Genomic DNA, 27,536 nt, shown 5'->3' with positions numbered 1-27,536 from the left:
GGAAAATTGTTTAGATATTTGAGCCTCCTTTTCATCCCCCCAATCAATGTGAAGATAATTATAGTTACCTGATGTTTGATGTAAGGTTTGCATGAAATAAAGTGTGTGAAGGCTTCAAGTATAGTGCCACACACACAGTGGGCACTCAATAGAATGCTGATGTTCCTGTTTCTCTCATAAATCATAGAATTAATAACTATAATTACTCTGTTACTTAATATGTACTGGGGACATAAGGTTATTTTCATATTCAATTAATATCTTTGAGTACTTACAATTTATCAGGAATGTGATACGTGCTTTTAGATAGATTAAATTGTTTAATTAAACTCGTGCTGTTTCCCTAAATAGAATGTTCATCACCTGAATGCTGAAGCCATGTCTTCTCTCAGTGCATACACCACCTGTAACTGCCCTGGGGATTGAGTCATTCTCTCAGAGTAATTGTTAAAGGTAGCATGTTCATTAGAGAACCAAAGGAGGAAGAAGAAACTTGCCACCCAAACTATTATCAGATTACCTTTTCATGGGATAGGCATTGCTTTTTCCTTTTATTTAGGTAGGTCGCTCTCACCAGGAGAGTCAGTGTTGCGGAAGATAAACCAGATCTCCTAGGACTAGAGCGGGCAGCCACCCCAAGTCCCCCACTTCAGATTGCTAGAAAATCTACGTGTTAACTCTTTGTTCTTTGGCATTTCATTTCTTTTCAGTAGAAGTATTTATGAACCACTTTGGTTGGGTTTTCTTTATTAGACATTTATTTTCTTTAGACTTTGTGCTATATGACATGGGGTACACATAGACACAATTGTTTGGTAAAAATTCTGGCCAGGCGCGGTGGCTCACGCCTGTAATCCGAGCACTTTGGGAGGCCAAGGCAGGTCGATCACCTGAGGTCAGGACTTCAAGACCATCCTGGCCAACATGGTGAACCCTCATCTCTACTAAAAATACAAAAATTAGCTGGGCGTGGTGGCAGGTGCCTCTAATCCCAGCTACTCAGGAAGCTAAGGCAGGAGAATCACTTGGACCTGGGAGGCGGAGGTTGCAGTGAGCCGAGATTGCGCTACTGCACTCCAGCCTGGGCAACAGAGTGAGACTCTGTCTCAAAAAAAAAAAAAAAAAAAGTAAAGTCTTTGATGATAATCCTAGTATTACTAAGAGAGTGACCTCACTGTTCATATTCTTAAAAGCATTTGTTTATGTTTGGGAATTTTGCATTGAAAATGGGTTTTAATTTTTGTAGAATTACCTGAAGCCTCTATCACAAACTTATATAAAAATTGTTCTTTTGAAAATTTAGCTGTCTTTTGTAAGAATTTATGTTTTTTAATCAGCTCCTATACTTAATTTTAATAATTCTTAGTTTTCCAATCTCTAATACTATATATCTTCCCCCAAGTACATTTTGAATATGAAATAAGAAAATGTATCTAAAATACAGTGTCTTGCATGTAGAAAAGTCTCTTTCAGCTATTAATGCCGCTAAGCATTTACCTGGTTATAGTTTAATGTGGAAAAGGTATACATAAAGGACCATGGATCTTAGGACACCAATATTGAAAAATAAAGAAAAATGGAAATCATATGGAATCATACCATGCTGGGGACATTAATCCATTTGTCAGATTCCCTGAATATCTTAAACTATAAGAGGAGTTGTAATGTTGAACAATTATAGGTAATATTTGCCCAGTCCTTTATGGTATACATGGTGCTTTCACACCCAGTTCATTTAGTCCTGATAAGAGTTCCATGCAGGAGATACTATTATCATACTGTTGTGCAAATGAGAAACCCAAGACTCACAGCTACAATGACTTGCTCTGGAGTAACAGGCAGTTAGATGGTGCCTTATATTCTTGAGGCTCTTTCAAGCACTCTTTTCTATGATGCTATTCATGTATTACTTACAGTACACACCTTTTGGGGTAAGATTGGTGTTCAGAAAATACAAACAGGTTAAACTAGAAAAGTACAGCTTTTTAAATGAAAAACAGGGAAAAAGAGTCATGGCTAAGAGAGAGTCAAGACAAAGAGAAACCTCCTCTGGTTTCTAAGAGAAGAGGCTGTTTCACAGAAGTCATGTTTGAGAAAGCTGAGTCAACACATCGTATTGTTACTTTGGCCTACTCTGTGCTTCAGATTCTCAAGACTGTGTCTTAATCTCTGTAAGTTAGTCCCAGCTTGCAATGCATGGGAAAATACACCCAGCCAATGCCAGGGACCCGGGGACCCAGATGCCCAGACACCTTCACTTCAGTAGAGAAAGAGCAGAGTCCTGGAAAATCTAAGCAGGGAAGACTGGCACCTCTAAGAGTAAAAGACCTCCCAGAGAGGACATGGATGAAAGGAGGACCACCTTCCAATGCCACTCTCCAAAGCAGGAAACATCCAAATAAAGGATATTGATTTTCAGGACCCCATCCCTTCACGAGTGCTTATCCAACTGGTATATCCTCTCCTGTCTGTTAATCTGACAGCCAAGACCTTGTATAGGTTGAGTATCCTTTATCTAAAATGCTTGGGGCCAGAAGTGTTTTGAATTTCAGATTTTTCTTTTATTTTGGAATATTTGTATCATAGCTCTTGGTTGAACCTTCCAGATACAAAAATCTGGAGTCCAGTGAGTATTTCCTTTGATTGTCGTGTGAGTGCTCAAAAAGTTTTAGATTTTGGAGCATTTCAGATTTCAGGTTTTTGAAACTGGGGAAAACTCAACCTGTACTCTCTGTCCTTGCTCCACCCCTACCAGACCCTCCCCCACAGGAATGAATTTAGATCTGAAAACTTCCATGTGCACCAGTGTAGCTACATTATGTCACAATAGGGCTTCAACTTAGAAATGATTTCTGAACATGCCAAGGGAGTCATTGTGTGTGTGTGTGTATGTGTGTGTACATATTTGTGTATGTATGTCTAAAGTAATTCTAAACTTTACAGTATACACAACATCCTATATTTAAGTAATAAACTCAGATACTCAGATTAAAGTCATCCTAGGGAGCTCAGAGTGCCCGCTGGATTGCCGTATTCCCTCTGATATAAGCTCTCACACCATAGGGAAAGGTGGTAAACTGATGTCCCTTGGGATAGACCCAACAGCAGGTCACATTAGGAGGGTATCCTTGGAATCACCAAAATAGAATGTAGAAACCAGAGTTCCCAGCCCTTCAGAGTACACCCCAACCAAGCTACTCTGCCACCCATTTGGATGTGTAACCACAGCTCTGCCCATGGGAGCCCTGAGACTCATCTCATCCTCAAATATGACTTCCTCTGTGAAACAGCTTCTCCTTTAGAAACCCAAGGAGAGGAGATTTCTCATTGTCTTGACTCTCTGTTAGCCATGACTCTCTTTCTTTTTTATCAGTCAATCAAAGCAAAAAGCTATACTTCTCTAGTATAATCTGTTTGTATTTTCTGAACACCAAATATTGAAGGAGACATTGCTTTGCTTTGTCTATCCAAGAGCAAATGATAAGCCATCTCCAACAAATGTTCTGGATGGGATGGCTTATTATTAGTCTACTTCTTGCCTCTACCTTTATGTTACTATTTCACTTTTACTCTCCTACTCCCCCTACTTCCATTGTTTATTCGCATTCTCTAATAGTGCATAATAACTAGTTATTTTATTGAATGAGATAAAATAATAAAAAATAAGCAGTATATGAATTAATTAAGCTATTTCCCAAGTACTGTGGTAATAGCAATGTATATTTTGTATTCACTGATGAGCTGCTTGAAAAACTTGGAGAGTAATCTATCATGCAGGATATGGATGAGAGGCCTTTCCAAGTGAAACTCTGGGTCCAATTAAAAATAACTGTGGTGTCTACTAGGTGACCATCTGTGTGATGATGGACCAATTCACTTTGCAGGTCCCCCTAAACCAGAAGACACTCGCATTAATTCTTATCAACCTTGGAGTGGGGCAGTAAGCATCACATCATTAGGCCATAATGAGATGAAACACTTGTTTTCTAGGTTCCATGAGACTAGACTTGTACTCTATTTCTACACAGTGTCCACAGTCATTGTCCTAGAGGTCCCTGCTTGAGAGGTGACACATCTAGAATCCTAGGATTTTCAAGTGATTAACTTTGGTTCATGTTAGAATGATGCTCAAAAATATCTGATGATATCAGTCAATCCACTGAGATAACCTTTTGAAGAGATAGAATTCCACAGCTAATATTTGGACATACTTTTAGATGTGTTTGTTTCTATCTGTTATGAGTTTCAAAGGCTTGGCATATCTTCTACTCAGGTACTCTGACAGTAAAATCACATACAGGACAGAATTTTAGGGAGAAGCCCAATCCATGCAAGTCTCCTTTGACACATTCATAGCACAAAACTAGGAAAATTAAGAATATTTAACTTCCATTAAAGCACTTTGTATGAAAATCAGTACTCCTAAAAACAGTAAAATCATCTTCTTACAAGAAGTGACTCCAGGCCTAATCTGAAATTGTTCATTAATCTGGAAACAGATCATTTCCTAGAGACCCAGGAGGGGTAGTGAGTGCTGCCCAGTGGCAGGGATGGACTCTACCAGCCCAACCTTTAATTCGGCAGAACCTACCTCACACAAGGTTTTGCTCAAAAATATCTTAAAAGGAAATGTGCATAAAAGCAGGGAAGGAATGGAAGAATGACAGAAAAGACAAATAATAATTTTTGAGAAGGGAGAAATATGATGTTTGCTTTCCAGCGTGTGTGTATGTGTGTGCATGTGCGCGCATGCCCAAATATATTCCTACACCTCAAGGTGGGAGATGTCTAGGATGGGTCCAGTCTGGCCTTCTGCCCCACACATAACTCATTTTTCCAATGATATTAAGGGCTGATACAGCATTTTTCTACATAACTATCACCAGCAAGAGAAAACTCACTGTCTCACTAGGCAAGTTACTTAATATTCAGACAACTATAATGGTTAGAATATTTTTCTCATCATTTCTCTGTTTGTCTTCTCTTTCCTAGCACAACATACAGCCTATTATAATCCATCTTTCATAGCCTAATCCTACACAAGCATTTGAAGGCTGTTAGGATAATCATGTAGATGACGATGATGATGGTAACTATCATCATCAGTAGTAAAAGTACATAATTTTTCTTGAGCACTTCCTGTAAGTGCTGTGCTAAGCATTTTATACTTTTATCTCATTAATTCTCACAACTCGATGAAATAGATCCTTTTCAAAAGTTTATTTTACAGATGAGGAAACTGAGGGTTACAGAGATGAAATCTCTTGGCCTGGATAACAGAGGTAGTAGAAAACAGCTGGGATTAGACACCGGCCGTCTAACAAAGGATAGACTACTTAAACAGTCTGTCTTCTGGGCCGTCTAACAAAGGATAGACTGCTTAAACAGTCTGTCTTCTGGTTTCATGTTAGTGATTTATATCGGGGAGTATGTCTGCAAATGTGTGTTTTCCCAGTGGAGGATTACGGAGACCAGATTCCACCACTTGCTACATATTCTCATGCACAGAGTCATCCTTTTAGTGCATTCTTCTCTCGCCACATCTTGCTTAGAGTGGTGTGTTTTTTAAAATTCCTTGTATCAACATAAATATTGTTAGAAACGATAGCCATAGAAAATTGAAGCCCAGCAATTTCCTTGCACCAGTTAAGTAATGTTTCAAATTGATCCTTCACAAACTGAGATATCTGAGGCACAAGAGTTCACTTACAGAGAGTTAGAGGAATGTCTTCCCAAGAGCACAGTGCCCAGCATCTAATTGCTCATCCGTAAATATGTGTTGAATGAATGTGTGGATTGGTGACTTCCCTAAGAAGATAGTTTAATGTCTAGAACTGAGAGCAGTAGAAAATTTCTGTTTATTAAAAAAAACCCTACATGTTAGCTATTCTTTTTGTTAGGCTGCTGATATGTAATAGGTTTGTATTTTTCTGTTGATTTGACTCACCTTTGCAAATATCTTAGGCTGCAATTTTATGGAGAGTAACTTTTTGGGCATTATGCCTTTTCATTGTTAAGCTTCCAGAAGTATCCAATGTCATTACCATTGAAATATCAGATCACAAGATCCTCTAAGTTGCCAGGGGCCACTCCTCTGAGAAATCTGGCCTCTTATACATGTTAAGAGGAGTTCCTGGCAGTGTAAATCTATGTTTTCTAAACTCTATTCCTCATGAGCTTTCAGGAACTTACTTTTTTGGACAGTTATTTTTAAAATGCCCCCTTTGTTGTCTTGTCCACTGATGTGACATGTTCCACATCTATCTAAAGGAAGCAAAGCCAAGCCGAAACATTTGTTGTAAGGATCCAGGGGATTAGGAAAAGTGTAAGGGAGGCACTTTGGAGAATATTCCTAAACTTTGTCTCCTATAACGAAAATACCTGATTCTTTTCGTAGACTATTATTTATGTTTTTTTTTATATGGTGAACGAGATATGGACTGCATGTGTATTCTCAAGAGAGAGCTTGTAACACTTCTATCATTGTCATACTTTGTATGACTTAGGTCACATGTCCCTAAGTTTTAGAGACCCAGCACCTCAGAGATATTTATCTGTCACCAATTCAGAAATGAGTTACTACGTTATTGCTCAGCCCCTGGGTTGGAGATGCTTCTGGTATTCAGAGGTAGCTATGGGGGGCCCAGGGATATTCATGCAAGTCTATTTTTTTTTATGTTGCTAATGGTGTTTGGTTTTGTGTTGCCTTTCCTAGGTTTGCTGGGATGGGAAACCTGCTCAAAGTCCTTACCAGGGAAATTGAAAACTATCCACACTTTTTCCTGGATTTTGAAAGTAAGTTCCAAAAATTATAATAATGGAAACATTTTTACATTCCTTATAGTTTGTTGATAAGGAAGTTATAGCATAAAGATTTTATATCATAGTTGAATCAAATCCAAAGTTCACTGTATTAGTCTGTTCTCATGCTGCTAATAAAGACATGCCTGAGACTGGATAATTTGTAAAGGAAAGAGGTTTAATTGACTCACGATTCCACATGGCTCAGGAGGCCTCACAATCATAGTGAAAGAGCAGGGGACGTCTTACGTGGCGGCAGGCAAGAGAGAGCTTGTGTAGGAGAACTCCCCTTTATAAAACCACCATCGTGAAACTCCTATTTACTATCATGAGAACGGTATGGGAAAGACCCATCCCCATGATTCAGTTACCTCCCATTGGGTCCCTCCCACAACATGTGGGAATTATGGGAGCTACAATTCAAGATGAGATTTGAGTGGGGACACAGCCAAATCATATCAGTTATTATGCATTTTTTTCTGAAATCATTTCTAATGTCATTTTCCTTCTTTTTTTCCCTAATTTTTAAGAAACCCAATGGAAAATGTGTTTAATATACCCATGGTTTTCTTTGATTTTAGGAGTAATCAACTTTTGTAGCTCTAGCATAAATAGAGGACATTTTAGTCTTTGCTTTTCTTTTGAAGGTCGTAAGCCCACAATTATTAAGTGCATACAAAAGAAAAAAGATGTGAAGAAAACCATCATGTATTTTTCCTTAAAATGCTTATGAATTACTGTATCACATTCCAAAGAAAATACTAAGGACAGTAATTTACAAAGATTCATATAAAACAAATATTGCTAAATGTGAAAGAAAATCATGATCAATACCAGAAATAAGGCTTACAGAATATTTTTAGTCATTTCCTTTTTTCTTTATGTATTATTTGATTGTACAAACCATTTCAGGATTTTGACATATATCTCTTTTATCCTAAAGGTTATGTTTCTCTTATCAAAAACTTTAATTTTTTCTCAGGTGAAATGGCTTAAGAATCATGACTGATAAAAGACAGAGACTTTTTCTTATTTTTTGATTGAATATATTGACAAACGAGAATGAGTACATGAATGAGGAACATTTATGTCTGCTCAAACTAAGCTCGTGTTTCTTCCCTAACTGTCATGTTCACCCCTTTTTGAAATTCCAATTTCACAATAGCAAGCACAGTTAAATGTCATTTTTACCCAGTGATCACCATCTGTTGCAAACTCTAACGTTCTTTAAACTTTAATTTTTCTTTTTTTTTTTTTTTATGAGATGGAGTCTTGCTCTGTCGCCCAGGCTGGAGTGCAGTGGCGGGATCTCGGCTCACTGCAAGCTCTGCCTCCCGGGTTCACGCCATTCTCCTGCCTCAGCCTCCCGAGTAGCTGGGACTACAGACGCCCGCCACCAATTTTTTGTATTTTTAGTAGAGATGGGGTTTCACCATATTAGCCAGGATGGTCTCAATCTTCTGACCTCGTGATCCGCCCAACTCGGTCACTGAAAGTGCTGGGATTACAGGCGTGAGCCACCGCGCCCGACCTAAACTTTAATTTTTCAAGTATTTTATCTCCATTAAAAATAATAATTGGAACTTCTTTGCATACAGATTAAACCTTCTAGCAGAAGTTTGCTAAGGAAATGCTATAAGACTCCGAAGGTGCACTAAACCAAAAGTGTAAGCTCTGTATGTGTATTTTTTTTTTTTTTTTTGGTGGTGTCTTTGTCAGGTTTTAAATAGCTACTTGAAAAGCAAAAGTGTCCCCAAAGCTTGTATGTTCTGAAAACACATTTAATCTAGTTTATAGTCAATGAAAGATGCCTTGCTTCTGATTTAACTCAGCGTGCTATGTTGTTGTTATTGTTTGGCTTGGTTTGGTTTGGTAAGGGGTTTAACTAGAGGCAGAGTGAGTTGATGTATCAAACAAATGGGCTTTTTTACTGGTTTACCTTTTGGTATTCCTCTAAAAAAAGTACACACACATATACATACACACACACATATATGTTGTTAAAAAAATGGTTTATTAATTTTTTTTAAAAATTACACAACAAATTATCTATAATCTCACCACCCTTCTTTTACTATTTACGTGTTTAATTGTTCCCATCCATTTCTTATCAGATGCATTTTACATTGTTGCATTCAGTGTGTACAAAGGCCAAAATAGTGGTAACATGTCCCATTTATTCACAACTGTGGAGGTGTATAAAGGCCTGGGAGTAGGAGACTAATGTGCTTGTTATGTTTTGGAAACCCTAAATTCCAGATGCATCTGTGCATGCTCATGTGTACCTCCCAGAATTCAGTGGCCCCGCTTGCCTGTTTAGCTGTTCTTGGAGTCTTAGCTTTCCATGCTTCCAGAAAGACCAGTGTTGAATTCTTGGTCAAGTCTAATCTCAAAAGCCTTTAAAGTGATCCAAGTAGAATTTGCAGGTATTTAAAACTGGTTTTCAACTGGTATTCTCCTGAGCATCAGATTTCTGAGTCTGTGTCTGAAAACTCTGTCCCCCACCACCATAGCATGTAGGGAGGCATTGAGAGGGGCTTCTGTGTGCCCCCACCCACTACTACCAGAGTACTCTGCTTTGCCCAGTCTGGTACTTTGAATATTTTCTTAATGTTTTATGTAAAGAAAGATCATGGTGGCTAAACAGAGCATTTATAAGTCTCAAATTTTGATGATAGTTTATGGTACTAAAACTCCGTTTGTCGATGTAATTTCCTCAAGAGGAAGAAGTGTGAACTGGATTCCCATGTCCGGTGGCTTATTACTGGGACTAGAGCTATAGTATTTAAGGAAGATATAGAACTATAAATTTATAAACATATATAAAATCCTGCTTATTTTCTCATCAGTCCTATGGAGAAGATTAACTTTATTCCACTGAGACTCTGAAAAGATAAATAACTAGGGTGAAGTCACACAGGAAATAACTAGGAAATCAAGATGGGAACACGGATCTCTTCGGCTCTCCTCCTCCCCTGGTTTTACTTCCCCTAAGTGCTCACCACCAGCAGCTGCCTAGAAGAGCTACAGCAATCGTTCTATCCCTGACCAGAGAGGGATATCTTAGTTGTCTGCAAACTAAGACATTTCATGGAAAAAAAAAAATTATCTTGAAAATCCTATTTCCTAAAGATAATTTTCAAGAAATGATGATGGGCCGGAGGGGTAGGGGAGGTGGGCTGCTATCATGATTTCTCCTTCAGTCTCTGGATTTCAATTCAGTCCACTAAGGGCATGTTGAGTATGGTTGTGAGTGTACTTGTAAGCCACTCAGTGTTAGGGACATAGAAGTAAACAGGAGCACTCATTGCCCAATGAAGTCTCAGGTTAGAATGGAGGACAATATAGTCACTCAGATTAAGATGAAATAAATAAAGGACTTACACAAGCACAGAGTGGCATGAGAGTAAGGAAGGAAAAAGAGCATACATCTAGTTTCGAGAAACAGAAGGCCATGGAAGGAATTGGAGAAATCTTCTTGCAAGAGATGACATTTGGAATGGGCTTTAAAGAATGAGTGATTTTTCTATAGGCACAGATAGGGAGAGTTTTTTTAGCAGATGGAAACAGTATGATTAAAGGCATGGAAACTAGAATAGGAAAGGCCTGTCTGAAGAACAGCAAGAGGTCCAATTTAGACAAAACACCAAATGCTTTCTGGAGAGAAATGGGGAAGGAAATGGAAGGCTGGCTTGGGTTAGACCATGGAAGGCAAGACTGCCAAGCTTAGGAGCTTAGGGCTAGATGTCCAGGACTGGGGATCACCTCCAAAGAGAATAGCTGACATCCCTGAGAGAAAACCAGAGAGCTGAGAAGATAGGAACATTAGGTGTGCTTGTGTTAAAGGGGGCTTGAGCAGTCCGAGAATCTATGAGAGAGGTCAGACTGTAGAAGCAGGAGGACATCTTACTAAACTGAAATTCCTGGAGGCAGGGTCCGGGCCCACTTCAGTTTTGTGACTCAGCACTTAACCCATGAATGAACCTCAATAACAGATGCTGATCCCATGAGGGAACAGAGTGAAGTGGGCTCTATCCAGGCAGTCACGAGAGCACAGGTGATCAAGAAGGAGGGAATGTAAATGGATTCAATGCTGCAAAGCTGTCAAGAAGAATGAAGTCTGAAAAAGGACTGATGAATTAGGCAGTGAGCTGTCCAGTCACTAGTGGCCACTAGAGGAGCAGATTTTGAATTTGTTGCTTTGAATATAGAGGCTGGATTGTAAAGAGTTAAGGAGGAAGAGGTGGCGGGAAGGAGGAAGGCTGAATAGCATGTAGTAGCAACTTTAATGAATTTGGCACCTCTACTTTGAGTGTTAAATATTCTTTTTGAAGTTAGTGATAGAATATAATTGAACTGGGTCAAATAGATATAATTAAGCTGGGTCAAAACACAATACAAAATTAGACACATCTGTCCTTAGGTTTTCCTGTTGCATAGATCTGATTTAAATTCTCATCTGACCTTTACAATGCATTCTATAAACTTGGTATTCACGTTTCTCTACAACCACTTAACATCTTCTTTATTGCTGTTTTTCATTCCTCTACTTCTTTTTGTTCTCTCTCTACTTCCTTGCCATGTCTCCATGTCCAAGTCTTTGAAGTCTGGGAGACAGGGAGGAATTAAAGATTAATGCAACAAACTAATCTTTCATGAGTGATGACTTCAGTTTACAGGAATAAGTATGTCTGAAGTTCTACTCAAGATTGTGCAATCAGACCCACCACTATGGCACCCAACATGGGCAGCAGGCATTAACCACTCAATGAAGTAGTTTCAGTAATTCTAAGGCTGAAATGATCGTTAGAAACATCTGGTGAACCTTCTTTTTCTATGGTTACCTGAGACTTACCGAAAAACTCAGATTCAATTGTTTAGTCCCAAGAATCCATTTTTCCCACATTTCCAGGTGCTTCTGATGATAAGCTGCTTTGTGAACCACCTTTAATTCATGCATCCAGGTGAGGATACATAGTTAGTGTTTACAACAGGGGAGCTAACCCATGCAACTTTTGGAGCTCCAAGATCCAAAGCTTGGAGTGGAAGATCTCCAAGTTAGGTAGAGGTTCAAGTAAATTAAAATCTATGCATTCTCACTTCACATGAACTATTTTATTTTCAATCAGCAAATAACTTGATCTATCAAAGATTTCTTTGGGATCTGAGTGGACATTTCTCCAAAGAAAATAAACAAATGGCCAATAAGCACATGAAAAGATGTTCACTGTCATTAGTCATGAAGGAAATGCAAATCAAAATGACAATGAGTTTCACACCCACTAGGATTGTTCTAATCAAAAAGAGAGATAATAAGTGTTAGTAGGGATGTGAAAAAAAAAAACAGGATTATCATACACCACTGGTAGGAATGTAAAATTGTACATCTGCTTTGGAAAACAGTCTGAAAATTCTTCAAAAGGTTAAACATAAAGCTACCATATGACCCAGCTATTCCACTCCTAGATATATATGCAAGAAAAATGAAAATATATGTCCACACAAGAAATCGCACATTAATGTTCATAGCAGGATTATTTATAATAGCTGAAAAGTGAGAACAGCCCAAATGCCCATCAGCTGATGAATGGGCAAATAAAATGTTGTGTCAATTCACTGTAATATTATTGATCAATTTAAAAAATGAAGTACTGATAGGTGATATGACATGGATGAACCTTGAAATCATTATGCTAAGTGAAAGATGCTAGTTACAAAGACCACACACTGTTGATTTCATCTGTATGAAATGTCTAGAATAGGCGAATTTGTCAAGACAGAAAGGTTAGTTGTCTAGGCCTGGAGGTGGGGAGAGGATTGGAGAGAAATGAGGAGTGGCTGCTAATGGTACAACATCTTTTTGGGGTGTTAATGAAAATGTTCTAGAACTGATTGTAATGATGGTTGAACAACACTAAGAATATATTTTAAACCGTTTATGCACTTTAAATGGGTGAATCATATGGCACATGAATTAAATCTCAACAAAGTTGTAAAATTGTTTTTAAAAAAGGATTCCTTTGGAAGATCCAATTCTTTTCTTCTGGTTAATGCTGACATTATTCCATCTTCACAGAATATATTATTTCTTCTATTCCTGACAACTCCACTTTTTAAATTTTATTTTCGTTAGGATATAATTTGCATACACTAAGATGCACTGGATCTAAAATAAACATAAAAATTAAAATAATAATAAACATGCTTATACATACAAAAAAAAAAACTGTGAAACAGCTTTTCAAATGAGATGTGCTATTTTACATTCCTACTAACAACTAAGCAACTCCAAGTGTTCCACATCTTCTCCGACATTTGGTATTGTCAGTCTTTTTCCTGTGAGCTGTTCTAGCAGTGGTGGGGTAGTATCTCATGGTGTTTTTAATTTGCATTTCCATAATTACTGACAGTGTTGAGCTCTTTTTCATGTGCTTATTGTATAGTTGCTTATCTGTTTAAGAAAATATCTTGTCATGTCTTTTGCCTAGTTTTAGTTAGGTTGTTTGTCTTCGTATTGGTAAATTGTAGGAGTTCTTTATTGTAGTTTGGATACGTGTGTTTTGTGAGATATATCTTGCAAATATTTTTACCTAGTAGGCTTACCTACTTATTTTCTTAATGATATCTTTTCATGAATGGAAGTTTCAAGTTTTGATGAAGTACAGTTTATAATTTTTAAATTTTATGCTAAGCATTTTCTGTATTCTAAGAAATTATGATGTATACCAAGGTCACAAAGATATTTTGCTTTGTCTTCTTCTGAAAGCTGTATTGTTTTAAGCTTTACATTTAGATCAGTGACTGATCTTGAACTAATTTTTGTATATGTTGTGAAAAAGGTATTAGGTTTATTATTTTTTCATAGTCTATAATATTGTAGTAGCACAGGTGGATTGCTTTAATGTCCATTTCATAAATGTGCTAATTGTAATATGTGTGATACAGGCTACTTCAGGACTCTCTGTTTTCTCTGATTGATCTACCTTCTCACCAATTAATACCAAATATAACAAGTAATAGGTCTTAGAGTCAATAAAGAGTAAGTCTTTTAACTCTTTTGCAAGATTGTTTTGGCTATTCTAACTCCTTTACTTTTCTAAATAAATTTTCTAATTAGTCATCAGTTTCTACAATAAAAAATTCTACTGGGATATTGATTATAATTGCATCAAATCTATGGAACGATTAGGGGAGAATTGCCATCTGCATAATATTGATTTTTCCTATCTATGAATATAGCACATCTTTCCTTTTATTTATATATCATTTAATTTTACTCACTAATATTTTAAAGTTTTTAATATAGAAGTGCTGCACATCTTTTGTCAAATACACCCCTAAGCATTTTATATTTTGACTATACCAGCCTTTTTATGGTTAGTGTTTAACATGGCATATATTTTCCCATTCTTGGCTTTCATCCTGTTTATGTCTTTATCATTAGAGTGTGTTTCTTGTAAACAACATATAGCTGGTCCTAGCTTTTTCATCCAGGCTGATAATATCTGCCTTTAGGCTGAGCACAGTGGCTCATACCACCATACCTTTGGGAGGCTGAGGCTGGCAGATGGCAAATTAATACCTTTTCACTTTGTGCTTTTGTTATATATGTTGCTTCTATATATGCCATAAACTTCTCATTGCAATGTGGTTTTTTTTTATTTTAAACTGTCAATTATCATTTAAGAGTGTATGTGTGCGTGTGTGCACGTGCATGCATGTCATTTTAATAAGGCCTTCATATTTACTTGCATATTTATTTACTTGTTCTGGTGTTCTTCATTCCTTCTCACATAACAAGGTCTCTCTGGTGTCATTTTCCCAAGTCTAAAAAACTTAATTTAATGTTTCTTTTAGTTCAAGTCTATTGGAAACAAATTCTTTGAGTTTTTATCTGTCTAAATATATTGCCATTTAATTTTCATTTTTAAATGATACTTACATAGAGTTCTAGATCCACAGGTTTGGGGGATTTTGGAGTTGCAGTTATTGTTTGCTTTGTTTTTCTTAAAACACTTGAAAGAAATGATTCCATTGTCTTCTGACTGTCATTGTTTCTGATGAGAAGCCATTTTTATCATTGCTCCCCTAAATGTAATACACTTTTCTCTGGCTGCTATTAATCATTTATCTTTATTTTTGTTTTGTAGTAGTTTGACTTTGATGTGCCTGTATGTGTTTTCTTTGTCATTATCCTGTTTATGGTTCTCTAGTTTCCTGGATCTATGAATTAATACCTGTCATTAATTTTGAACATTCTTGCTTATTATCTTTTCAAATGTCTTTTTCTGTTGTTTTCTTTTTCTTCTGGGATACCAATTATATAAGTAAGGTGATTTGACATTGCTTCACAAATCTCAGATACTCTGTTCTATTTTTTAAATTCTTTTTTTCTTTGTATACAGTTTATATAATTTTTATTGGTCTGTCTTCAAGTTTACTGATACTTTCTACTAATGATAAACTTATCAAGGAGCTTATCATTAGTAGAAACCATCTAATGTGGAATTTTTCATTTTTAGCATTTCTGTTTTCAATGGCAAAAACAGCAATTACTTTTGCACCACCTAATAAATACTTTCAATGGATTTTCTGAAATTTTCCATTTTTACACATACATTATTCAACTTTATAGATTCTTTAACATATTTTTATAGTTATTTTAGGATCCTAATCTATACATTTCAACCTCTGAGCTATCTCTAGACTGTATTATTGAATCGTTACTTTTTTGGTGGTATTTTCTTGCTTTGTGTTTGGTAATTTTTCCCTTTGCTTTTTTTTAACAAATGTCAAGCAGCAGAACAATGATGACTGATGTGAATAATATGTGCACTCAGAAAATCACATGCCTTTTCTTCTGTCAGTCCACTAGTATGGCTGAGTCCATCCAATCTGGATCTGGGCTACACTATTGCTTATTATACCTGGTTCACTGTAAATTTCAGATATTGGAGGGAAGGATCAAAGCAAGCCCTTTACCAGAGCTGGGGATCTGAAGAGTTTGTCTCAGTTTTCCTGTCGCATCTTCAGGCTTCAGAAGGCCCTCTAGTGCACCTGCTTCTCAGGATGGCTTTTCTCAACCTCCTCGGCCTCACCAGGCAGACAGTTGTTCTTTACTTACTGGGGACTGCCTGGTGGCTTTCTCTTCATTTTTCTGCTCTGTCTGCCACAGCAGGCCTGGCATGCTGGGCCCTAGAGGGCACCTTCCCAATGCTCCTCCCCTCCCGTGGTCACGCTTCACCCTTAGGTAAGACTGAGAGGGCAGGAGCATTTCTCTTGTGTATCTTCCCCTAACCCAGAAGGTTTCTTTTTTAAAATCTTTTTCCCTTTCTTGTTCTCAACTTCTTTTGTTAGCACTTGGTGAAGGCTCATGGAAGAGACTCTGCAGAATGACATAGACTGTCCTTCTGCCTGGAGCTCCCAGGGACTCTCAGCTTTCATGACACTTCACACTCTTCCTTTTACAGTGTGTGAAAATGTCAGCTATTTTCTTGTTACCTGCATTTATGGCAGCTTTCTCCTCTTACCATTTCTCTGTAAAACTTGAAATCACCTGTGGTCTCATATCTCCCAGGAAAGTCTTGTCACCTTATGGATTATAATTCATTAAGGGCTTTGCAACCTCAACTTTCTTATAGTTGAAAATAACAAGGATTTGTAGAGAATCTACCTTGTTCTCTTGTTAGGGCAAGAGCAATATTCTTTGTGAATTTTACATTTTTTTTTAAAAATGTGAAAATGTGTTACATATTTATATCTAAATGTGTTACAGATATATATCTAAATTAACATTATTTTGTATCATCTAATATATAGTATGTGTAGATATTTCTCTGATTTTCTCAAATGGCATTTAATAGGTTTTTTTACTGTAATCAGAACTGAAATGAATTCACACAATATATTGGATTATGTTTCTTTTCTTTTTTATTATGGTAAGAAGACCTACCATGAGATCTACCCTCTGATCAGATTTTAAGTGTATAATACAGTATTTTTAACTATAGGCTAGTTGTTGTAGCATAGATCTCTACAACTTATTTATCTTGCATAATGGAAACTTTATACCCGTTGATTAGCAACTCTCATTTTCCCTTCCCCATGCCCAGGAAACTACCATTCCACTCTCTATTTCTATGAATTTGACTCCTTGAAATACCTCATGTAAGTGGAATCATGCAGTTTGTGTTCTGCTGTTAACTTGTTTATTTTGCTTAGCATAATATCCTCAAGGTTCATTCATATTGTTGCATATGGCAAGATTTCCTTCTTTTTTTAAGACTGAATAATATTCCATTGTATGTATAGTCTACATTTCCTTTATCTGTTTATTTTAAATGGAAACAACTCAATACTTTTGGTTCAATTTTTCACATTATCATAAAAGGGGTATTCTATGTGCTAAGCTTCTGCTAGTTGTGGTGTGAACAGCTGCAAGTTTACACTCTATTGGAGGAGGCAGACATGATGACCAACATCAATAATGCAATATTGGTAGATGCTGTAGCAGGGACACGACCTGTGTCCCAGGATTCACAGGAGAGAATAACTAATTTGATCTGAGATAAGACAGAAGAGACAGTTGCAGAACGACAAGTCTGGGAAGATTTCCAAGAAAGGGTGAAATAATAGCTTCAGTGATGCCATATTTTACATCTTCCTTTCTGAGAGACTTTTTTAACTTCCACTTAGGTTGTTCCTGAAAAAAGTCTCTACATTCAATGCCCTTTAACTCTCACTGCTTGATGACTTTTATTATACTGTTTTACTAAATTATTACTGATAGTTTGTACTTTCATTTTAGGATGTCAGTCTTATTTTATCAATTACTTCATCCCCCTCATCACCTGTCACTGTGGCAGGCATATAACAAGTACCCAATAAATGCTTTCTGAATCTCATGATCCTGTCCTCACCCTCCTAAGGTCCTTGAGGACAGGAACTTTATTGTTGGATCCATATCTCCCAAAAGTGTCTGGCATCATTGGCACCTAATAGTTGTATTAGTCCATTTTCACACTGCTGATAAAGTCATACCTGAGACTGGGCAATTTACAAAAGAGAAAGGTTTAATGGACTTACAGTTCCATTTGGCTAGGGAGGCCTCACAATTATGGCAGACGGCAAGGAGGAGCAAGTCATGTCTCTTACATGGATGGCAGCAGGCAAAGAGAGCGAGCTTGTGCAGGGGAACTGCTCTTTATAAAACCATCAGATCGTGTGAGACTTATTCACTATCACAAGAACAGCCTAGGAAAGACTTACCCTCATGATTTAATTACCTCCCACTAGGTCCCTCCCACAACATGTGGGAATTCAAGATGAGATTTGGGTGGAGGTACAGCCAAATCATAGCATTCTACCTCTGGTCCTTCCCAAATCTCATGTCCTCACATTTCAAAACCAATCATGCCTTCCCAACAGTCCCCCAAAGTCTTAACTCATTTCAGCATTAACTCAGAAGTCCAAAGACCAAAGTCTCATCTTGGACAAGGCAAGTCCCTTCCACCTATGAACCTGTAAAATTAAAAGCAAGTTAGTTACTTCATAGACACAATGGGGGTACAGGCAATGGGTAAATACAGCCATTCCAAATGGGAGAAATTGGCCAAAACAGAGGGGCTACAACATGATCTCTTTTGGCTCCATGTCTCACATACAGGTCACACTGATGCAAGAGGTGGGCTTCCATGGCCTGCCTTTGGCTTTGCAGGGTATAGCACCCTTCCTGGCTACTTTCACAGGCTGCTGTTGAGTGTCTGTGGCTTTTCCAGGCACACAGTGTAAGCTCTTGGTGGATCTGCCATTCTGGGGTCTGGAGGATGGTGGCTGTCTTCTCACAGCTTCACTAGGCAGCACCCCAGTGGGGACTCTGTGTGGGGGTGCCCATCCCACATTTCCCTTCTGCACTGCCCTGGCAGAGGTTCTCCATGAGTGCCCCACCCCTGCAGCAAGTTTCTGCCTGGACATCCAGGCATTTTCGTACATCCTCTGAAATCTAAGTGGAGATTCCCAAACCTCAGTTTTTGATTTCTTTGTACCTGCAGACTCAGCACCACATGTGAGCCACCATGGCTTGGGACTTGCACCCTCTGAAGCCACAGTCTGAGCTGTACCTTGGTCCCTTTTAGTCACAGCTAGAGCAGCTGGGATGCAAGAAACCAAGTCCCTAGACTGCACACAGCAGAGGGACCATGGACCTGGCCCACAAAACCATTTTTTCCTCCTAGGCTTCCAGGCCTGTGATGGGGAAGTTCTCTGACATGCCCTGGAGACTTTTCCCCCATTGTTGTCTTGGCGATTGACATTTGGCTCTTAGTTACTTACACATATTTCTGCAGCCCACTTGAATTTCTCCTCAGACAATGGGATTTTCTTTTCTATCACATTGTCAGGGTGCACATTTTCCAAACTTTTATGCTCTGTTTTCCATTTTAAACTGAATGTCTTTAACCAGCTCCCAAGTTGCATCTTGAATGCTTTGCTGCTTAGAAATTTCTTCCACCAGGTACCCTAAATCATCTCTCTCAAGTTCAAAGTTCCACAAATCTCTGGGGTAGGGGCAGAATGCTGCCAGCCTTTTTGCTAAAACATAACAAGAGTCACCTTTGCTCCAGTTCCCAAGTTTTTCATCTCCACCTGAGACCACCTCAGCCTGGATTTCATTGTCCATATCATTATCAGCATTTTGGTCAAAGATATTCAACAAGTCTGTAGGGATTCTAAACTTTTCCACATTTTCCTGTCTTCTGAGTCCTCCAAACTGTTCCAACCTCTGTCTGTTATCCAGTTCCAAAGTTGCTTCCACATTTTCAGGTATCTTTTCAGCCGTGCTCCACTGTACTGGTACCGATTTACCATATTAGTCCGTTTTCACGAGCTACTGATAAAGACATACCTGAGGTTGGACAATTTACAAAAGAAAGAGGTTTAATGGACTTACAGTTCCACATGGCTAGAGAGGCCTCACAATTATGGCAGAAGGCAAAGAGGAGCAAGTCACTTCTTACATGGATGGCAGCAGACAAAAAGAGGGAGCTTGTGCAGGGGAACTCCTCTTTATAAAACCATCAGATCTCATGAGACTTCTTCATTATCACAAGAACAGCATGGGAAAAACTTGCTGTCATGATTCAATTACCTCCCACTGGGTTCCTCCCACAACAGGTGGGAAATCAAGATGAGATTTGGGTGGGGACACAGCCAAACCATATCATAGGTGCTCGAGAAATATGCTTCATTGATTTTCCTATTATCTCATAATATTCTACTCTCTGTTTTCAATTCTGGATTTTATCTTTCTCTCATACCTTGGCTGGGTACTACTTTGGAAATATAGAATATTTGATCAATGTGTTAGAATTAATTGCAGGGAGAAGTCATCTGTTAGTGCCAAGAATCAGTCATCTGGTGGTTAATCACCAACTGTCTGAGACACCGTCAGTGATCAAGCCTGGGTAGTTTTCTTCTGCAAATGTATGTTTGTCTCCTTACTGGTGTACACATCCCTGAGGGGAGAATTTAGATGGCATTTTATGTTTATATTATTCTGTGTCTTATTCAGTGTCCAGCCTAGGGCTGAGCATGAAATGTAAGCTGAGGAACACTGACTTTGATTGATAGTTACCAATGAAGAAACTCTATGCAGAACATCTCTTGCATTCCTCAGACAGAAACAGCAGCAGTGGGGTGTGGATTCTTAGTGTGGCAGGGGGCCTGGAGGGATGAGATATAGCACATAAATATAGGGACATTAGAAGAGCATGCTGTCTTGTTCAAGAAGCACATAATTTTGTTAAAGCGATAAGATGTAAGCATATGGAAGAGACAGTAGTACAGGTAGTAGGGAAGAAGTCTGTAACAGAGCAGAGAGCAAGGGATATGCTAGCCAGAAGTACAGGTTCTAGATTGGACTAAAGAAATGTTTCTTAGAAGATAGTGGCTGAAAAAAATGGTTTTCTTGCAAGACAAACTCACATTAATTAACATAATAGGAATGCCAAGATCAGTAATGGATGTGGTGGGGGCTGGGGTGTAAAGAAAGAAATTCTGAAGTCTTCAAATCATTGTACTCTTAAAAATGCCCTGACTATGTTGACCTATTCGGAATATAGACTCCTACTCTTTCAAACAAGGGTGTTGAGTCAAATCAACCTATTATCTGGGATTGTTGCTGCTGTTGCTAACTCAGACCACTCCCTGCCACTATTGATTTCTTCTTTCATCAGTTCTTCTCTGCTACCCTCCCATCTGCTAAGCTGTTCAGAGGAGGCTTGATAATCTTAGAAGTGGGGAAATATCGGAAAATATCAGATGTATTTTGTCTAGTATCCTCACTTTACAAAAGGAAACAAACAAAAACAGAACATACCTGAGAAGCAGTTTATTGATGGCAACACAAAGATTCTGTGACCAAAAAAAAAATCTTCAATTTTTGGCACTTTTGCTTCTTTTTTTTTTTTTTTTGACAGAGTCTCGCTCTGTTGCCCAGGCTGGAGTGCAGTGGCGTGATCTGGGCTCACTGCAAGCTCTGCCTCCCAGGTTCACACCATTCTCCTGCCTCAGCCTCCCGAGTAGCTGGGACTACAGGCATCTGCCACCACGCCTGGCTAATTTTTTGTATTTTTAGTAGAGACAGGGTTTCACCATGTTAGCCAAGATGGTCTCGATCTTCTGACCTCATGATCCACCCGTCTAGGCCTCCCAAAGTGCTGGGATTACAGGCGTGAGCCACCGTGCCTAGCCGGCACTTTTGCTTTTTAAGTACTTTAAATCTGTTCCATCATCTTCATTATGACCCTGCAGGTAGGGAAGAAACAGGCTATTCTTAGCTTCCCTCTCTTTTAGCAAGAATGAATCTGGGCCCAGAGAGATTACTTGGCTTACCCTGAGGTCTAATATTGAGTAGCAGTGAAACCTGGTCTCAAAACGCCATCCTTGGACTGTTGCCACCACAGTGTCCCACTGCATGTGAAGGAAAGAGACAGCCTGCAGGAACTTTGACCCTCGTACTCTTTTCAGTCCTACTGTGGTTGTTCCATAGGAAAGGGCTTCGGGCCCTGGTGTAAGATGACTAATGTCCTCTAAGAATAAATATGTCATCCCTGTCACACTTATATTTTCCGGCAGACCTTTGCAATTTTATGCTGTTTTCATAAGCAGTTAGTATTCTGCTATAAATCACTTCATTTTACATCCTGAAATATTAATAACAGATAATTATTTATGCTTCTTAGTTTCTCCTGAAGGGGAGAGAGATTGGAGGAGAGAGAAAGTGGGTGGGAAAGAAGGGCAGAATTTAATTTACTGCTTTGGCGAATCCATTTTGCTGTACTTTTTAAGTGTTTATGCAACAGTCATGGGACACAGAGTAGCTGTATATCTTATTGATGAAATGCCAGGGCATCTTTCTAAACCAAAGACATCTCTATGTAAATGGTGTTTTCTACTCACATTATCTTAGGTTTATTTGATTCTCTGTCAAATTGTCCATACAGTCCTAAATAGGTTGTTAGGCAAATGTGTATATGTTCCTGGTGCATTTGGAGACAGTGTAAGTCCTTGGCCGATTTATAAAAATTAGAACACATGGATTTAATAGTGCTTCTCCAGTGCAAGCCCTGCTGTTGTGCCCTGTGGCAGGTTCAACAAAGACCTTCCCAACAAACAAAGCACCTAGCCACCTTCTTCTCCCTTAGCATCAAGGAGTGCCATGCATTGGTTTAAATAATTCTCCACAATGAAATCTTCCACCCTGCCTCAGGTGACAGCAAAGTATTGACAGCTAATATTCACCATCATTAACAAATTGAGCCCCTGCAAAAAGACAAATCCTGTTTATCTTAATGTATAAGGTACCTACACTATTGCAAATTCTAGACACTTGGAATTTAGTGAGTTCTTGACATCAAATGTGTATACGTGTAAGGTCGCAGGGTACACGATACATTTTCATACTCTCCACAGTAGCGAGTCCAGAACAGGACTTTAAATCATCCCCCCCACCCAGATAATGTCCTGGATACACTTGTTCCAGGGCTCCTAGAAGTATTGGTTTCTGAAATTGCCTGTGTAAATCACAGATTTTTAACAGCTTTATTGTTAGGCAGGAGTAACCCCAGGTTTATATAACCATTCTCCTCAATTTCAGTGAAATAATTGGCAATGGTTAGAAGTTTAGAATATGGTTCTTAGAAGGAACATTACCAAAGTAAACACTGGCTGCAACTAGAAATAAGGACCCCTTTTCACCAATAACATTGTTGGTGTGTGTGTGGTGAGGAGTGTTTGTACCTTTCTTTGACTAAAGGTCAGTCTTTGTATTAAAAATAGAAAAGCCAAGCTCACAGTTCAGAGTTCCTGTTCACTCAGCAGATGCTTTAAGGGGTTGCTGATAGCTTAAATTTAGTAACCTTTTCAATCACTAATTCTTCAGGGTTCCTTTCAAGATGTCTTCCCATGACATCTGAAAACACAATAAATTTTAAAAACATGTTCACCACTTGAATCTGAATATGGAGAAGGCCAAGTGCAGGCTCCAAAGCCTCTCAAAGAGATTCTCCAGATGGCAAAATGATAACAGTTTTCGGATTTAAAAAGTAAACATAAGTGCAGTTTTTCACTGTGGCAGACTCAACAATTACCCTATTAGTGTGTTAACCACACTGATGAGACATTCAGGCCATAGATCAATAATGGATGACTTGAGAACATAGATGTTAATGAAAGAGTGGATGGCCAATTTGACTGTAGGTAAATACCTACATCTTAATGGTAACCAGGAGAGATGTAACCATACAAGAGCCATTTGACTGCAGTGAGCTATGATGATACCACTGCATTCCAGCCTGGGTGAAAGAGCCAGACCCTGTCATTAAAAAAATAAAATAAAGTCATTTTGGGAGTAGAGACAGAGGACAGGATCTAAACGTAATAGGACCTTTACTTACTACACTGCTTTCAAGTACCCAGCATTCTATCCCACCTTACCAATTTCTTCATGTATTCATTGATTCATCGCACGTTTATTGCCTGTCTCCAATGGCTTTCTCAAAAGATCTCAGAATTCAAAGACAAGCAGAAAAAAATATCACAAAACAGTGTGAGTAGTATATTTAAATTATTTGTTCAACTGTTCAGCAAATTTTTCTTGAGCATCTACTATGTGCTAGGCCCTGTGCCAGACCCTAGAAATATAATGTCAAGTGAAACAAATATGACCGGAGTCCTACAGTCTAATGGATAAGATTTTCATTAATTAGTTCTGACTGTATGATCATTTAGCTGGGGGATGAAAATAGAATGAATCATGGACTTCCATAGGGATTTAGACCAATGTCACATGTCACTGTGGACCACACAGTTCTTTTCCCATTTGAAAAGAGAGACAGACAGATAGAAAGACAGACAGACAGACTAGAGCTTCTCCCAGTTGTCACTCTCTTCCTTGGAAGCTGACACCACTTGTGATTTGAATGCCCTGAGAATCTTACAGCACTCTGGCCCGTAAGGCAGGAACTGTGCTGCCCGTCTATAGCTGGAAGAGGTGACTTCAGTTTCATGACAGGAAAGAAGGAAGAAATTGGGCATCCAATAAAACCAACAAATTTTGGATGAAAATGAGGCAACATATTTCTAAGCCTGGATGAAAGACGGAAATTTTGGAGTGGCTTTCTCCTACCGCATCCCACCACTGCTAAACCGCATGAGAAATATTTCTAATAGGGACCAGGAAATCTGCCAAAAGAAACAGTTTCTTAGAGATGGAGGCTGAGGACTGAGGTTCCTGTCTTATAGATCACCCCAGCTGCCAGGAGAGAATTACTGTAGGATGGAAGGTATTTGTTTACCACAGCCCCCGAAGTCCGCCTCCTCTGGGAGAGAAGTGGTACCAGCCCCCTGGTTACTCATGCAACTCTGTGGTCATATAAATGTCAATGTTGATTTGTTGAAAGGACCCCTTCACCTGGGATGGAGAGTGCAGTTTGTTTGTCTCTAGGGCCAGTACCTTTTTCAGGCCACCCTATCAGAAACAGTCTTATTTTTGAAACAGTTAAGAAAGGCCTCTATTTTTAAAGACTGACTTGAAATCTTTCTTTTTTTTCTGTTTAAGTAATCATCAACAAGATTTTTTTTAAAAAATTTCCAGCTCTCCTTTCTGGCTCACTTAGTTTTAATTCTGTTTTGTCTAAAACTTATCAAGTGGTGACTTGCTAGGGTGGAGCCAGGTGACAGCTGAGATTAGAAGGCTTTCTGTTCTGGCCTCAAAGTGCCTCCTTCTTTCCCATACCATTCTATAATTACATTCAAATAGTCTTAGCCCTGAGAATCTCGGTCACAGACTATCTTGCTTTTCTTCTTCTCCAAATAAATCCATCTCTAGGAAACTGCCTTTGTTTAGCTTTTGATTTTTCAAAAGGAGAAAGATTTGAATAGTCAGTGTTTTATTTTTATTTGTTTTCTAGGATCGTTGCTTTGCATTTTTCCTTATGTTTTCTTCCCTGACACTTTTCTTATCAGAAACTGCCAGCCTTACCCCGGAATTCTATTCTACAAAAACACTTTCTCCCGTTATGGGCTTCCTAGCTTACAGAGTTTTTGGTTTCTGTTTAAAACACTTGCTTCACTTTGAGAAAAGTTTGAGAAAGCAGAAAACGGTAAAATACAAAGTGATTAATATTGTGAGTAACATCGTATCTGAGAAAACTTACCGGATATTTTTGGGAAACACTGATAGGCCATAAAAACCTAAAAAAGTTCAGATTGAATACCCCTTATCCAAAAATGCTTAGGACCAGAAGTGTTTCAGACGTGGGATTTTTGTTTCTGATTTTGAAACGAAACGCATTATACTTACCAGTTGAGCATCCCAAATCCAGAAAGCTGAAATGAAAAATGCTCCAGTGAGACTTTTCTTTGTGTACCACGTGGGCATTTAAAAACATTTCAGGTGGTGGAGCAGTTCAGATTTTTGGATATAGGAAGCTCAACCTGTAATAAATGTCTTTTTCCCTCACTGTCTCCAGTAGATTCTGTTTCCTAACCTGGCAGATTTGCTTGTTTGTTGTTTGTTTCTCAGCCTCACTTTCTCCAGCTGCCGTACCTTTTTCCAAGCCGTGCTCTCTTCATGAATATACTCCGTTTCACCTTCCATTGCCCCAGCTCAAGTCCTATCCCTTACGTGTAACTGTTTCCACTCTTCCCAGACCACATTCATCTTCTCTTTCTCTGAGTCCTGATGCACATGCATTCTAGTACCTCCTTACTTCCCAGTTGAAATGGTCTTATCCTTTGAATGTATAGTTTGCAAGGTTTTTGAATAACCTATGAGGACCTATGATCTTTTCTTCAAAGAGAATTGCCATGGCACTGATGATTTTCACTCTTCATCTCTTAGGAAACTCTACCAGTTTCTTAGGTCTTAGGCAGGACCCGGTGAGTCAACTAGTCTAAAAATCTCCATGGGCTCCAGTCATGGAGAGTTTAGGTAACTGAAACAGGAGCAGCCACCTTGCCTCAGTTCCTCCTCTTACCTCGGCATTTCCAAACACCAAGTCAGCATAGCCAGTGCCCCACTTCGCCATCACTTACCTTGTGGATTCTGTCTTTTTTTTTTTTTTTTTTTTTGAGATGGAGTCTTGCTCTGTTGCCAGGCTGGAGTGCAGTGATGTGATCTCAGTTCACTGAAACCTCTGCCTCCAGGATTCAAGCAATTCTCCTGCCTCAGCCTCCCAAGTAGCTGGGACTACAGGCACGCACCACCACACCCAGCTAATTTTTATACTTTTAGTAGAGATGGAGTTTCACCATATTGGCCAGGATGGCTTCAATCTCCTGACCTCATGATCTGCCTACCTCGGCCTCCGAGAGTGCTGGGAGCCACCGCGCCCGGCCGTGTCTTTTTTTCACCCCCAGAGAAACACTGGTGAAAAACCGTCTTGCAAGACCAGCCCTTTGTACTTCCACAAGGATTAGTTAAAACTGAGATTTGATCTGGGGAGGGTTAGACCAGGTGTAAACTCAGCCTTCACCCTCTGTTAGTGAGGTCTGCTGCAAGCATGCAGTGCCTCAGGATCTGGAGATTTGAAAACAGAGTTTTATAAGTAACATCTGTCGCCTCTCCATGAGCAGTGCCTTTGTTTTAGATGGAGAGATGAGCTTCCCTACTAGGCCGGGGAGATAACCTATTGCATAGGAATTGCAAGATAAATAAAACCCAATCTTTACTACCTCTCCACCAGCACCCACCAGCTCCCATGAAATGCTCACTGGAACAACAATACATACTGGCTCCATGAAGGTAATCAAGTGGGTGCTTCTGCGACTGTTAGAATATTGTTTTCATTATGGAAGCTTCAGTGTATCACTTATTTTTGTGGGTAACAGTCATGGTCAAGACCAAAGATAAACAGAACATTTGTCTTTAAAATGAACTCCCTGCACGTCTTTGCCAAACCTCCTGAACATGAGATCAGGTTCAATGAGAAGTGCTTTCTACACACCCATGTGTTCAGGAATGGTATGTCGTGATTTGAAGGATTTTAGTTATCCAGTTTTTAAGCGTATTTTTAAATATGGAAATATAAGGCGGACTGTTTTTCCCATCTACACTCAGATTCACATATTTTCAATCAAAGCAGAAATATTCAGTTGCTTCTCCTTTAAAAAGAAGACCAACACAGAGTTTCCGTTTTACAAGATGAAAAGAGTCATGGAGATGGAGTGTGGTGATG

At 38.8% G+C, this 27,536-nt stretch overlaps 1 protein-coding gene across 2 annotated transcripts in view; it reads left to right on the top strand.

Annotated features, from left to right (window-relative positions):
* Positions 1-27,536, top strand: part of FAM49A (family with sequence similarity 49 member A) — a 109,713-nt gene that overhangs the window by 65,340 nt on the left and 16,837 nt on the right. For both annotated transcript variants that reach the window (XM_025354247.1, XM_025354248.1), the window contains one exon: positions 6,716-6,795. In XM_025354247.1, the coding sequence (XP_025210032.1) occupies positions 6,726-6,795 (70 nt within the window). In that variant the 5' untranslated portion in view covers positions 6,716-6,725. The remainder of the gene's footprint in view (positions 1-6,715; positions 6,796-27,536) is intronic.

Source organism: Theropithecus gelada, chromosome 13, assembly GCF_003255815.1.
Source record: "Theropithecus gelada isolate Dixy chromosome 13, Tgel_1.0, whole genome shotgun sequence".
NCBI lineage: Eukaryota > Metazoa > Chordata > Mammalia > Primates > Cercopithecidae > Theropithecus > Theropithecus gelada.
The sequence above is the reverse complement of the archived record's forward strand: the minus strand, read 5'-3'. Positions and strand labels throughout refer to the sequence as shown.